Raw genomic sequence first — 15,428 nt, forward strand, 5'->3', positions numbered from 1 at the left:
ATTTAATTAATTTAGATAATTAATTTTTGTTATCAAACGGTTTGAATATATTAAAATTTTAAATATTAAATTGAATTATCAAACAGCGCCTTAATCATCATCAGACAATAAGCATTATTAGCAGCGACGCGAAGGAGCAAAAGTGGGAGAAAAAAACCAAGTGCACATTACCAGGGATTGATATACTATCATATATAGAGCCCCCGCGTGAATGGTCCAGCGGCAACGCCTCTTACCAGTGAACCTTGAGGTCACAAGTTCGAGTCTCCACTCCGTTGAATTTCTCCGGGCACTTAACGTGTTCGGGCCGCGTTGGGGCGGCGAGCCCGGGTCACATGGGATTAGTCGGGCCCCGTAAGGATTGACTTAGGAGAGTCAATCTCCGATGGTATATATAATGTAGTAATAATGAATTAAATCAAATAAAAATCTATGTAAAACATACACATTTTCGGCTTATCACCGAGAACCCGGTCGAATCACGAAAAATTCGGCGGAGAAGTTTCTAATACTGATAGTCTCGGTCGAGTCAATTCACAAATTTATATTTTACAGATTTCTTTTGCTAATTTTTTAATTATTTTTTGTTTAATATATTTTTTAATATTATTCACAATTTTTAGAATACTTCAAAATTTACGTCTCACAGATATCGTGACCGATATGTTGAAATCAATGTGAGACGGTTCGAACCGCGATTGCGACCGCGACCGCGACTTTGAACCTTTGAACCATACTCTAGAGAGAGAGACTCGTCTCGTTCTAAGAAACGGAGGCACGAGCCCATGAATTTGACAGGCACGTGAAACTTAATCCCTCTCTTTCTATCATAAATTTGACTGCTTGAGGTCCATGAATGAGAATAATGAGAATTTAGAGAACAAACTTTAGGACCATTATTAAGTAATAAAAAGTTTTCGTAGCACGTCAACTTCTTTTTCCTACTGCATGCATTAATGATTAATTAATTAATGCTATGTGTATCTTCTTCTACTTTCGAAGGACTTTTAATTTGGATTTAGTTAAGATGGACACAGAATTCCGAACCATTAATTTCGTTTTCCGGCCATCGTAGTGTATATCCAGACTACATGTCAAAACAGACTTTGGCGTTAATGCCATACATCTATACATCGACACGGCTTGTTGATCGAGTAAATGGTGTCCATCAAAGCCACCAAAAAAAAAAAAAAAAAAGTCTCAAATCTTCTACTCGTTCACATTACCGGGGTTGCACTCCTCCTCCACTGCCTCTTAGGATGTCCCTATAAAACCCATCCATCCGTTCCCCAACTTTAGTGGAGATACTCATACAAGTCGAGGATCGAGAAGCCTTTGAAAAGGTATCTGGAGCCTTATTGATGATATGGCTTGTCTCAGGTCCTCCTCCACAATAGCCAGCTCTGGGTTTTTCGCCTTCAGAAACATGTCCCTATTCTTCTTCTTTGCTCTCATCAGTTTCTCAGAAGGACAAACAGTTCCGGCCGTGTATGTTTTCGGTGACTCCCTTGTTGATGTTGGCAACAACAACTACATTAAAGACTCGCTTCTCAAGGCAAATTACCCTTACAACGGCATTGATTACCCTGGTGGAAAACCAACCGGAAGATTCTGCAATGGCAAAAACGCTGCAGATTTTATCGGTACATTATTTATTGTCAAAAAATTTACTCCATCACAGAAAAGACTTTGCCCTTTTGTATCTTGATGACTCTTGCATTTACTGCATGACTGACGATCAAGTTAGTTACTGGGGTCTATTTTGGCACCAACCACTTCCTAACCTTGCAATTTGCATGCATGTTTTGGCCATTAATTCAGTTGCAATTTTGATTGAACGATGAATTGAAATACTCTGCGAGGCCAGAACGATTGACTCAGTCAGTATACATGTTTTTTACGACCTTCTATCCCCAACTCCGAAGAAGCAAAAGAAGGAGATCGAGGGGGATGGACTTCAGAAAGCGTATGAAAAGAATTTGAGTATGATGATGACATCATGCCTTCTGTTATTATTATTATTATTTATTTGAAGATGACAACTTAAGTGCACTGACAAAGACGTCAGCCACAAAAGTGTCCGATCATTTCTTTCCTCCTTTTGTCCTTTTGTTTACTTACTGATATTTTAAATTCTGAAGCTACGTACGGCTGCGCAAATGAATACATTCTTCAATATTACTGTAATTTTTTTTGACGAGTGACAGAGAGATTTTCTGATACATATATATATGTGGCAGCTGAAAAGGTGGGATTGCCAACTTCCCCTCCATATTTGTCCGATACAAGTGATGTTTTCCTCAAGGGAGTAAGTTTTGCATCTGGAGGATCAGGACTCTTCAACACCACCGGCCAAGGCTTCCTCGTAAGTACATTTTTTTTTTTTTTTGGGTTAATTAATCCTTGCAAGAATCATAGGATAGCAGGATTCCTTTCCCATTTGCGTGTATTCAAACAACCAAAGCGATTGCTTATCAATTGAATCTAGAGAAGAGGTATTTCCCAGAGAATTTCCCAAAAATTTGATGACAAGGGGGACTGTTAATCTACAAGGCTTGATTCTTGTTTGGTGTGGTTCCGTGCATTTGTTTTGGCATGAGGCCCACCTCTATAAACTTGACTTCACTCCGAGACAAAGCCCTCTCTCAAGCGTAAAAGGCTATCTTTTCCATCCGGTACTCGAGTCCAACAGCACTTCTATCAAACTTAACCTTGGGCTAGCCCAAAAAAGCCCCACCATCCAAACGTTTGGAAAAGATTCAAAAAGCCATGCGGTGAGCGTGGATCGAACACGCGACCTTCAGATCTTCAGTCTGACGCTCTCCCAACTGAGCTATCCCCGCGGTGATGGTGAAGAAGTTTTATGAACTGACTCTCTCTGACTCTTTTGTTTACAGCGCAAGACGCTCTCTCTGGCCCAACAAGTGGATTATTTCACTGCGCTGCACGACAGACTAGTGAAACAGCTTGGGCCTGCTGCAGCACAGCAGCGTTTATCAAAATCTCTGTTTCTTGTGGTGATTGGAAGCAATGATGCTTTCGCTTATTTCGAGTCTTTAAACAACAGAAAAGTTATGAAGGTTACTCCAGATCAGTACGTTGATCAGATGATTTCCATACTCCAAGGATTGTTGAAGGTACATCATCCACATCCCACAGAAGTTATATGCACTATCGACTTGTGTAAGCTTCTGATGATCTTTACTGAATTTGGCCAGCAAATCCATAGTTTGGGGGCTCGCAAGTTTGTTGTGGTTGGACTAGGATCACTTGGGTGCTGTCCAGGGCAAAGACATGACACCGGCAATGAACAATGCAATCAAGATATCAACTCTTTGGCGATCAAATACAACCAAGGACTTGCATCAATGTTGGCGGGACTGAAGTCGGTTTTGAACGACTTCAGCTACTCCTTATTTGATACTTATACAGTCCTCCTCGACATCATTGACAACGCAGCAACTTATGGTAATCTCCACTCGCGTTTTCTTGAACTACGACGACGTCAGGTAGTCTTGTTTTAATTAAACTCATGACCAACCAAGTTTTGATGTGAATCATTCTGTTTTCGACGTTTATTAGGTTTTACCGAGGCAAAGGCAGCTTGTTGTGGATTTGGAAAACTGAATGCCGACGTGTTTTGCACGCCCCTGGCCGTGTACTGCTCCAATAGAACCGATCACGTCTTCTGGGATAAAGTCCATCCCACACAAGCAACGGATAAAATTATGGTCGATACCATCTACTCTGGTTCACAGCCATACGTGTCTCCCATCAATGTCAAGCAGCTGGTTGCTCTATAAAATCGCACTACAGAGATCAAGAAGTTGTACTGTATTCTTCCCTTTTTATTTGTGCGCGCCGGAGCAAAAACTAAGAGGATACCGTCATTGTTGTGTCGCCTGGATATACTCAACATGTTGCATACCAAATTAACAATAAATGTTTATTTCATCATCCATATGTGGCTATACTTACAAGATAATGAGACAATTTCATCAGTGAGTTGAGCGCAACGACAACAATAAAATGACCTTCAACTCGAAAAAGAACAGATTATCCTCGAAGTTAAATGAGGATATTTGTGAGAAGCATTTTTGAACAGACATAGAATGCTACACTAATATTTGGTTCTCCGCTTATAACTCCTACAGAAGCATATGCCCAAGTTCCCGTTATTCAAAACAAATATCTGCTGAATAACAATCCGAAAAGAACAGAATTCACAGCAATGCAGCCATAGAATGCGCACGATCCAGAAAAGCATTAGGAATTATGTTGCGCTTAAGGAAAAACGTCTTGAAAGAAGACAGATAGATCGTCCTTGAGGGCATCAAGAGCTAACACTTTGTCCACTGCATTCTGCATTTGCTCGGTACGAGGAGATAATAAAGTTAGACACACTAAAAGCAAAAAATATACAGCTTAAAGTTAGATACACAAAACTCATTCAGTTTATATCCGTGTATATTAACACCTTGTATTGCTGATCCTGAGCAGATATATTCTCATTGCTTAGTCGCTCAATGTGCTTGTTGTCTTGAATAGCATCCAACACAAGAGATGCTCTTTTTATGACTCCCTCGAATACTCCTAGCATGATTGGATACAGTTAATACCTACAAGTAGCCTCTCTATGCACCAAACCATGTCAGGTTGCATATTTTTACCCATCCCAAACCCACAATTATAAGAACTTGTTCACTGGTTATGACATCGATTTCTAAGATGCTATGCATGTCCGTCACTTTCTTAAATTGAGAGAAAGTAACAACAAAATTGATCAATTCTCTGAGGAAACAGGAAAGCATTATAATTGAAACATACCAGCAAGAAGTGCACAATGTAGACCTTCAAATAAACAGACGAAAATCAATTCAGCCGTTGTCAGTAAATCTTCTGGCATGCATGTTGCAGGTGCATTAAAATGTTTAAATCTTACCATAGCTAAGAGCTGCACGTCCAGGAACCAACCTGCCAAAGTACAAGAGTTAGAACAACCATGATAGAGAACTGATACCAATATGAGATAAGGTTTATCTGGCCATGATCTGAAAGAGAGCTTCAAGCTCCACAGATGCAACTCATACTGGACCAATAAACACAATGAAATTTTAGTTAAGTGTTTGAGGTGAGCCATCAACAAGAATATGAGAAAATGCATTGACCTTATTCCTGGAAGAATTCTTCAGAACTTTGGAAAGAATTTATACTCAGAAGCCAAGCAATAATTTCGTACCTATACAAAAACACTATATCTTCAATATCATTCTCTTTATTGTCTGGATTCAGCACGCTCATGGTGTAATACTTGACCTTGTCACACTGAAAGTTGTCAAGCTACAAGATTGTAACTCAACCAGTATAGATAACATTCAGAATTTGAATACACAAGTCCTATCAAGCACTCCTAAATGCTCTACCTCCAGTAAACAGCTATTGTCAAATAGCTCAGTCAAATGAGTACAGATAAAAACCTGCAAGCATACTCAGTGATCAAAAGGCATATCTCAACAATGTAAAAAGCACATATAACGCACAAGAAACTGTAGGGTTTTACATTTCTTTAGCATATTTGGAAGATTTGCACCATCACAAAATAACTATCTGAGTTTGACTAGGGAGAGTGTTAATTAAGAGTTGAAAATATTTAAAAGAAACAAACATTTGGGGAATACAGATAATATGTGTCAACTACCAGCAGGGAGAGGAAAACAGTTTTCCTTTCTTATATAAGTTTTAAAAATGCCAGACGTGTTCAAATAGAGAATCAACTTGAACAACAAAAATTTATCAGGTTGCTAGAGTCTCTTCACTTTCTTGTTGGAAGTAGTTCAAGGATCAGGTGAAAAGAGAGCTCTCAGTAAAGGTGGTATTATTGACTGCATGAGAGACCATGATATAGGCCATCCTTTTTTACTATCCCCCTTCATGCATTTCTAATTTGTTTCTACGCATAACAATTCTTCGAGATGAACACTGTGATTTTGATTTTACTTCTTTTGAGAAATCTGCTCCTGTTGAGGAACCTAGAAACTGGCAAGTACTGAACTCCTTTATTGTGATGTGATGGGGATCTCCTTTTAGCAGAGTGAATTACTGCTTTTCCTACAAAGCTGCACCTATAACATGATTGATGCACAAATAGGTAATGCCAACAACACCTTAGGAGGATCATAGCACGAGACAAAATGGTTTATAGTTCCACCGAGAAGACCAACGCCATCTGAAATAAATTGTGTCATTTCTAAATAACAACGTTAGAAAAGTTGAAACTTCTAAGAGCTTAACAGTCAACAATTGCTGAAGAAACTGACCTACTGTAAGCGTGCCTTTCCCAAATTCATCTAACAAGCACAATGATCGAGAAGTTGCATGCCTAGAAGGATGTAAAAACTGAGTCATGGGACTCCAGAAGAAAGTAAAACAAAACAAGGTACTTCTGAGAATCTATATATGACTGTATGAGCACTCTTAGCCACACATTAGTGGACTAATTACACTTTTACATATACCTTAGCATCACTCCCACTTGATGCAAATCAATCATGAATGTTGATTGTTCAGCTGTCATGAATTTGCTCCCAGTTGCACAAAATATCCTACAATATAAAGTTCCCGTCAAGGTTGATAAAGTAAATGACATAGTTTATAATTAGGGTGACCAAAAAGTGAAACCTATCCGTCAAGCCCACAATAGCAGCATCAGCAGGTACAAAACTCCCAATATGTGAAAGGAAAACTATCAATGCGACCTGAAAAAAGTATATACTTTATATGAAACTGGGGCATCAAAATTTCAAAAGTGAATTCAGTTCAGTGTCTGAAGGACTAAAACAAACAAAACCATCAATTTGAAATTTTCCTCCTTACTTGGACTATGAGAATCTGATATAAAATTTGGCTTTCCAAACAATGGTAAATCATTGAATGTGTTGCTTTTATACAGAAAATTCAGAAACACAGCAAATTGTGACGCTAGCTTTTCGAGAAGCATTTAGCAGATCAAGAAATAAAAAGCAGATGAGAACGCATGTTGACAGATAGAGGACTTTAATGCAGTTTCCAACTCTAATTTTGCTAGTAAATGATTAGACAAGTTGAAAAGTAGAACAACCAACACATCAGCTTATAATAGGAGAATTAAATTGCATGATATACACCATGCAAGATCCATGGACACAACGAGGTACTTAAGCTCATGGGATGCATTTGTGGCCGAGAAACAACACAAAATTGGAACAATGAAGAAACATCTACTGCTGTTCATCAGATATATATACATGCATCTATAACACACATACATATACATATAAATATATAAAAATATATATGTATAGAGATATATGTATATATATGTGTATATGTATATGCTGTTATTCACCTGCTTTATGTAGATGCTTTTTCCTGAATAATTAGGGCCAGTGATGATATTAACCCTTCCTGAAACATGAAAGACACGCAATTTTTAACGTAATAATCATGCAGATGAGGATAAATCAATCCAAAACTTAAATCCATAAAGAGGCGTGTATAGTTTCCTAACCGTCATGCAGAATCTTTGTATCATTGGGTATGAATGTGTCTACTGTCATTTCTTGAAGTACATGTCTGTCAAACAGAAAATATTCTGTTACCGCCTTATCAAATTTAATAAGTAATAGTTGCTGGTTATTCACAAGGAAAACAGAATTAATAAAATCAGTGCATGTTCTCTAAATTGGACAGGATAGCGCTAACCTTCCGTTTAGTATATCAAGCAAATTTTCAACAGTCACAATGGGCCTCACATAATTGTTCTGACGAGCAACCAATGCTAAAGACAAGAAACTTGGATATAACACAAATAATTGTCAGGAAACTTGTCATGCAAGAGAGTCAGAACTTTTGCACTAGAGAGAAAAGGTAGTCATCACTATGATGCTTACCAATCAAGCTCAGCAACAAAATTAACAGCTTGTTTTAAATGTGAAGAGAACTGAAGAATCCGAGAAACTAAGTCCCCAATGATTGCTCTCTCCATGTCTTTGAAGGAAGTAGATTAAATTCATAAGATAACGGGAAGATGGAAAAATCAAACCTAGTTCTAACTTTAAACTTGCCAATTGGCTGTGGATTATATGAAGTTGCACATTATACAGAAATTGTATCACATTCTACGTTCTTAATAGAAACAGATACCATTTCAAGCTAATGGAAAATATTATCAGAAAGAGTTCACAATCTTCACTGCATACCCAATATTTTATGATATAGATCTCCAAGAAGGCTATCCAATTCCCGTGTCTTTGCAGTGCGATAAAAAAATTTCTTAGTATTCTCATCCTCATCGGAGAACTGTATATTCCAAACCCAATTTCCAAGGCAGGTAAAGAAATGTTCACTAACAGCAAATTAATGTTAACTAAAAACAAGGTTATGCATTTCACATAACAAGTCAAATGCGTACAGCAAATTCATAATCTTCAAGTTTTTCCAGCATGCTTTTGTCAAGATTTTCTTGGAAAATGCACATCAAGTACCCTGCAGATGAATTACAAACAAATGTCATTATTAGACCCAATAAAGCTAAACCAGATAAAATCTTCTGCAATGTGCCATCTATGTATCTGTTAAGAGATTATTTGCACTTATTTCCCAACTGGGAACAAGTAGAAATGCATCTATGCTCCTTAGGACATGAGAAGTATAAACAGTTGTTGCAGCGTACATAATGTCACAGGTAGATGCACCACTCTTCCCAAGTTTTCTGAACAGGATCCACTTAAGGAAATTGGTATTTAAAATCATTTCTTGTTCAAAGTGAAAAAATCCATATGGTTCATGATGCGAAGAAACTAATATGTACTTCTGATAAACTTTCTCATACTTCCAACATCATCATCAGTCATTTGACGCCCATGGCGTGACCTTCAGTTTAGTGAACATATTTGTAGAATTTAAAATAAAAATTCCATTGAACTGCAAAGGATTTTGAAGATTAATGCTGCATAACCAACAAAATTGAATCGATTGACTACAATGATGATTTTAACACCGTAATATCTGTATACAATTAAAGTGTTTGTGGTCTTTACATAAGAAAAAGAAACAATACAACCAAAAAAAGACACTGAAAGGATCCAAATACGCATAGTAGTTAGATGTAAGTGATAATTTTATATCCTGACAAACTTTTGCAAGGTAAATCTGAGCAGAAAAATTGCAAATAGTACCTATCTGATGGATATACACAATACAAGGAATGAACTTGTCTCCAGACATGTAAGGCAGCCGTGTGAGTTCCACTGATGAAACCTGCAAAAAAGTGGTAACATCAATTTAGACAATGTGTAGACACAATAACCTTCATGCCATTCATGCATGCATTTAAAAAAATAAAAGCTAAAAGCTAGCACCTCTTCCAAAAACTCTGGCAACTCCTCATATATTTGCCTCAGCTCATCCAACTACATATGAAGAAGGAAGCTTGTCAGAAAAGCACAAAAGAGAAATTAGAAGTTAAATACTCTAGTCACCAGAGCCTAAGAACCTTAGAAATACCACTTAGAGAAGTCACACCTCATCGCAAAAACCATCTTTAACAATAGTCTCATAACCTTTATCCTTACTTCGATTCACATCAACAACGCCAACAACCTACACCAGCAATCAGCCTCAACAAAATCAACTAAACAGAAGCAACAACTGTCTGACAAGGCAATTGCACGTTATGGATCATATCGACTTGGCACTTAGCTACCAGAAAGAAAGAAAGTATAGATGGTTGTCCACTATACAAACCATTGTCCATTACTTGTATATAAGCTAAACTAGAATCCAGATAAGCAAGCATAATGATCTTCAGCAAGTACAACAACATATGCAAAACTCCCTGCTGATTAAAAATTCCCAATATCCCCTCTCGTAAAATGCTAATAAATGCGACAACACGGGCAAAGAAAGCATAAACCAAAGCCACAAGTGAGGAGCACATCATGAAATCAAAACTGACCTCAAAAATAGATGCAGACAAGATCTCCTTAAATGCAAATTTCATAAGAACAAAAACTGAACTTTTTGGATAATTTGGCTTCTCAAAAGCTGCAAATGATGACAAAGGTTCCATGCTTCTTTTCATTATTATTGCTTCTCTTCTGACAATTAAAGGACGTTCTATTTGCAAGTGAAAGACCTATGCAATCCAGAAAATATGAGATAATAGAAGTAAAAGTTGTTCAGAAGAAACATCTGACCAATTCATAGACATATGCCAGATCCGCAGATAGGTAAAATTCAACCTGCGACAAACTCAAAGATGATTTTAAAAAAGCCACAACTTCATAAAGGGCAAGATTCAAATTCAAACATTCAAGTTAAAATGTTAATTCGACCTGTTCAACAATGTCCAAGTTCAAATACTTCAATTCTTCTTGAAGATTTTCTGAAATGCCAACTTCAAATATTTTGTTTATGTGCAAGAGAGAACAAATGCTCTACAAAAGAAAAGCATATGAAACAAAATTAGGCACAATAATAACACAGTACAAGGTTAAAATTAATGGCAGTAGTAGCACCAGCTATAAGGGATGATGACATCTCCTATCCGGTAAATACTTCCCTATCAGAATTGTAATGTATAGCATTAGACAATAACAACCTCAATGCTCAGGAGTGGACAAATACCTACAAATAACAGCATAAAGAACTCATTACAACAAAAACCAATGCAGTTATTGTCTTTTTTTAAGCCGTACTTTTACTTAGAAAGACATCAGAAGTGTAGCCACCCTGAACCTAATGCAGATGTGAAAGAACATGTTGCTTCAACCTAATAGTTGATGGCAGATGCCATTTCTGACCATTGCAATATCAATATAGGCTTGTCCAAAAAAATTTATTGAGAGCTCCATCAACCAGAGGTTTATTTCCTAAATTTCTATAGCAATCTCCATGACAAAACTTATTCAGAAAGTGATATATGCTTAATAAACAAAGGTTTTAGTAAACTTAAGCAAATTTTTTTTTATGCAAACTTGAGCAAATATGATATACTTTAGCTATTATTTTAGCTCAAATTAAATAACCAGATGATCACAATGAAGCAGAAAAAGCCTACCTTTACAAAAGCTTTCCAGTCGCTACTTGTGCACAAAGAACTTGGAGAATTGAACTTCTTTAAAGACAAAGAAAACACACCATGTTAAACTACTAAGAACAACTCTTTACAGGAACATCAATGATTTGGTTGTGCTGGACAAATCCGAATAAAGAAGTGCTCGAAGGGCATATTTGGTGAAACAAAGAGAATATGGATGCACCTTGAGTATGTGAGGAATATCTTTTATGGACTGCAGTGTTTCACGCAGAGAGGCCAAAAGTTCTTCAGCAGAATGGAAGAATGTTATCTTGATTTGTCAAAGAATAAACCTAATATGAACTGGTATTCCACACATCCCTGCAGCCATCTGCATTACATAGTCTCAAAGTATGTAAACCTTCAACTCTGGGCATAAATTCTTTAGCAACATTTCATCAAAGATTTCATTCAAATACGACCAAATCTCATTTTCCATCACTTCAAATAAATAGTAACTCCAATAGCACTGGTATGGTGCTACTTCAAAATAGAAGGATACAGCATCAAAACGCTTGTTCAGTTTCTCAATGTCCAGTATAGGCCTCAAAAACCAGTTCCTAGTTGACAATTGAGTTAATTGGTCAGAGGATTGAGGTAGCACTGACAGATCAATAGTAACAATGTCGATTCTTGATTGTCAACTAACCTCAAAAGACGTCTGCCCATTGGTGTTACACACTGGCACAGTCAGAAATTATCTATCCAGTCAGCAATTGCAAATTAAGACTAGAACAGGCTATTAAAACCTAACAGCAGCTGCTGACCTTATTCATCATTCCAAATAAAGAGAACCTGCACTTGAAGGTATTATTCAATAGTTATTTTCAAGTTAATAAACTCAGAACCCCAACTATGGTTCATAATTTACCCTTCTTTTGCCCTGCCAATCCCCATGTGGCTTGGATGTTTGTCAATTTGGAATATTTGCAATGCCTCATGTGCAGCCGAGTCAACTTTGAGAAACTTGTTTCTGCGGTTTTTGTTAATTAGAGCATTGCACTAAACTTTTGGATGAAATATAACAAGAAAATAAGATCATATGAATCAAAAATTGGAGAACTTAGTATTCAAGTTCGTTAAGATACAGTGAGATTTCAATGACTGAGTCAACAGCAATGGATGCACTTCCACACTCCTTCTGTTCAAGGGTGCCTATAATCCTTTCATTCTCTAGAACCGCAAGAAGCCCTCCAGTTGCACGAACTTGGACCTCACTTTGAATGTCCATCATGGAGTTCAGCTAAAATTATGAAAAGAAACCGGTTAGATACGATGTGAGTGATTGGATACAGTTGATCTTTCATTTTCAGTAACACTACAATACTCAGATTTTCTTTACTTCAAGACATTGGCAAATATATGGGAACATGAGTTCTCTTATAAATTCTCCCTTAACCACCAACTAGTTCTATCTCAACTTTGCAGATTTTCCAGAGTCTATTCTTGTAGAAAGCATGAGGAAAGAGCATCAAGCATCTTTTTGAACGAAAAGCCTGTGGAGTAGCCCATAGTATTGAACAGTCAATTTGAGCTAAACAAAGTGCTTATAATAAGAGGCATGACAGATCAATCTACCACTGAAACGAGAAATTATCTGTACTTACAAAAGACATTCTTTCCTTTATGTTCAACCCATCATCCATCCCTGTGACCCGAAGGTACATTAATCTGGACAAGAACAGAAAAACAAACAAGAATATATGTGAAACATACCACTCTATTAAATGATACCATTTGGGTAGAATTGATTTAACTAAAGAATCTAGCAACGAACTACTGGTGGAATGATAAAATTCTCTGTGAGAACAAAGCTAATGAAATATTTGATGACAGCATCACCAGAAGAACTCATGAAAGTAATGCATAAAAGAACTTGGAAGTTCAGGATTGCTCCAAATGAAAGGAAATGAAATCATAGGCATACTCTGCCACATTGATTCTGCATCATAGCGGCCCAACAAGAAACAGAAGAAAGTAGCAATCTGCTAATTCCTTATTTTCTCATATTTGTGAAGTACTTTAGTGGCCAACTAATGGTTATAAGGAACACATATCCTCATTTTACAGAAAAAAGAGAAAGTTGCAAACATTCAAATACTGCAATGAAACTGTAAGCAAGGACAATTTACTGGTGAAAGAGAGAATAAGTTGAAGTATAGGGCAGTTTCAAGTTATATTCATTTCAGTGGAAATTCACTTCATTTTTTAGACTGAACAGAACTGTGCAAGGGGATGTAATAGTGCAACATCCTACTGTATCTTCCATACCTATGCCATGCTTGCTCGTAGCTGAATAATGAACTCTTGACAAGCTTTACAGTAGCTGCATTACTTGTTCCGTCTGCAATATTTAAACAGGTTACAGTGATTTGACATGCAGGAAATTTTTGCTAGCCACTTTAAGAGTGAGAAAGATACCATTTTTTTGTAAAGCAGCCAAGAACAGCTCCTCACTTTTTGTGCTTGTGTAAATGATGGATGGTTTGGCTTGATATATTACTGGAGTAGAGTAACAGGATTTTATAAGATGCATGAAGAAGAAACAAAACATCCCAAGCCAATTTGTCTTTTTCTCAAATTTCAGATGGGATCTCCAAAACCAAACTATCATTAAATCAAAAGACACTTGGGAATGTTACCAATCAATCCCATTCAGAAAACCATAAAGCTGGAAAAGCAATTTTATGCTCTACTGGGGGAAGAATTCATACTCATATCTACCAACGGGAAATCTTCACTTCCATCTTCCCAGAACTCAAGCACGTACAGCTGTCGGATACTGGAATCATAGTATGAAACTCCAATTCTGAAAATGCAATTTCATTTATCACAAAACTCTTCTGAGATTAAAAGTTAATGTACAAACCCAAACATTATGTTAACATCTAATTACACTCTAAACATTAGAGTGCAATATAAAAGAGAGCGCACCTATGACCTTGCATGATACAAGCCATATAGACCTGCAATAAAAGGCACATTTTAGGAAAATCGTCAACAGCGCACAAAAACCACTCAAAAATGTTCTACATCAGAAGGCAGTACTCTCTACTTCTTATCTTTTGGTTGAGAATTAATGCACAAGCCGACATGTAAGAGACAAGAAACCATTAAATTTGGCTAAAAGTATCCAACATCTTTTGCAATTTGCAGCATACAGTGACCGAGTCACATATAGAAATTGATCTTCTACTAAAACACTATACCGCTTTCAGTTCAAAGCTCGAATTCATGTAGCAGGTGTCAATTAAAAAACTTCAAAATTCCGTAGAAGAGATTAGAAAAAGTGAAGACATGGATTCTAACTGCTGAAGAGCTCGAAATGAGGTGTGAATTGAAACCATACATCGCACGACGATTAGCTGAATCTCCTCGGCTTATGATTTACAGACTCGAGATTCACAAAATTTGATCTTCTTTAATACACTCTTTAGTTCGTCCACATCAAATTCTTCCATATTAATCCAAACATAAGAACATATCCATCCTTCAAATTCTCTCGGGAAAATCCTGAGGCCTACTTGTTATTTTGCAGTGATCCTCAAATAAGCAAACTACCTCAGCTGAAATATTTTGGAATTGAAATGGCAGAACAAACATTGATTATTTTATCGAAATTGATTAGACTTGTAATGCGGATTGAATTACCTGAGGTGTGGCCTCTGTTTCGTCAACTTCTTCCATTATCCCATAGGCTGAATTTGTGGTTACAGGGAAAAACAGAGGAAGAGCGCGAAAAACTGAAATTTAAAATTGATTCTGTGTTTTAGGCTTCAACTTATGACAGGAAGGGGAAGCCAATGTGTTTGTCCAGAAATAATCAGTCGGACTTTGCTGCTGCTCCAAACGTGATGCCTTTGCAGATGAGAGACGAAGGCGTGGTGGATTAAAGTTGTCAAATACGCCTTTGATAATCAAGGGCTTCTGATTTTGAAGACGTGGGCTTAAGACGGCAGTAAACAACTGAAGGCGCTATAAAGGTACGATTTTATTTATTGTGATTTTGAAGTCCTTTTTTAATAGAAGGGATGAACTTAGAAACTTTCCCTGTGGCTAATTATCACTCGTTAACATCCCTGCCCTCCCTTACTTCTTTTTTTCTTTTTTGTTTTAGGGTCTGTTTGTTTGGAAGAAAATTTTTTTCCAAAAAAATATTTTTCATATTTTCGATTGTTTGGTTGTCAATTAATTTGAAAAAATAATTTCTGACAGAAAATAAGTTACACCAGTCGGAGGAAAATAACTTCACACCCGAAATAGAGGATTACCCTCTCCCTCCTCGTTTCAAGCTGCCAACTATAGATTCCTA

General features: G+C 37.0%; 2 protein-coding genes and 1 non-coding gene across 8 annotated transcripts; 1 reads left to right on the top strand and 2 right to left on the bottom strand.

The window, feature by feature from the left end:
- The first annotated feature begins 1,251 nt into the window (after positions 1-1,251).
- LOC113690518 (GDSL esterase/lipase At5g55050-like) lies at positions 1,252-3,957 on the top strand. The gene is made up of 5 exons (XM_027208451.2): positions 1,252-1,643; positions 2,241-2,365; positions 2,898-3,137; positions 3,219-3,468; positions 3,583-3,957. Exons 1-5 carry the CDS (start codon positions 1,367-1,369, stop codon positions 3,801-3,803), a joined length of 1,113 nt encoding a protein of 370 aa, XP_027064252.1. The 5' UTR covers positions 1,252-1,366; the 3' UTR covers positions 3,804-3,957.
- TRNAF-GAA (transfer RNA phenylalanine (anticodon GAA)) lies at positions 2,771-2,843 on the bottom strand. The gene has a single exon. It is a non-coding gene; the product is annotated as a tRNA-Phe (tRNA).
- Positions 3,921-15,148, bottom strand: LOC113690517 (DNA mismatch repair protein MSH5). 6 transcript variants are annotated; one of them, XM_027208449.2, is made up of 34 exons: positions 14,768-15,147; positions 14,051-14,082; positions 13,831-13,925; positions 13,538-13,618; positions 13,388-13,460; positions 12,724-12,787; positions 12,205-12,359; positions 11,988-12,089; positions 11,884-11,911; positions 11,766-11,797; positions 11,619-11,676; positions 11,301-11,387; positions 11,099-11,155; positions 10,374-10,475; positions 10,236-10,280; positions 9,562-9,639; positions 9,399-9,449; positions 9,216-9,297; positions 8,450-8,523; positions 8,238-8,337; positions 7,929-8,025; positions 7,741-7,830; positions 7,547-7,611; positions 7,385-7,443; positions 6,679-6,755; positions 6,516-6,602; positions 6,318-6,379; positions 6,165-6,226; positions 5,424-5,477; positions 5,240-5,325; positions 4,943-4,974; positions 4,828-4,851; positions 4,478-4,593; positions 3,921-4,362 (listed from the first exon to the last, which is right to left on the bottom strand). In XM_027208449.2, exons 1-34 carry the CDS (start codon positions 14,801-14,803, stop codon positions 4,285-4,287), a joined length of 2,421 nt encoding a protein of 806 aa, XP_027064250.1. In that variant the 5' UTR covers positions 14,804-15,147; the 3' UTR covers positions 3,921-4,284. The 6 variants fall into 6 exon arrangements, with proteins under 6 accessions (XP_027064250.1, XP_027064248.1, XP_071907555.1 ...); XM_027208447.2 differs by having other exon boundaries at positions 6,165-6,247; XM_072051454.1 differs by lacking the exon at positions 5,424-5,477 and having other exon boundaries at positions 5,240-5,340; positions 6,165-6,247; positions 14,768-15,148.
- Positions 15,149-15,428: the final 280 nt, after the last annotated feature.

Source organism: Coffea arabica, chromosome 5c, assembly GCF_036785885.1.
Source record: "Coffea arabica cultivar ET-39 chromosome 5c, Coffea Arabica ET-39 HiFi, whole genome shotgun sequence".
NCBI lineage: Eukaryota > Viridiplantae > Streptophyta > Magnoliopsida > Gentianales > Rubiaceae > Coffea > Coffea arabica.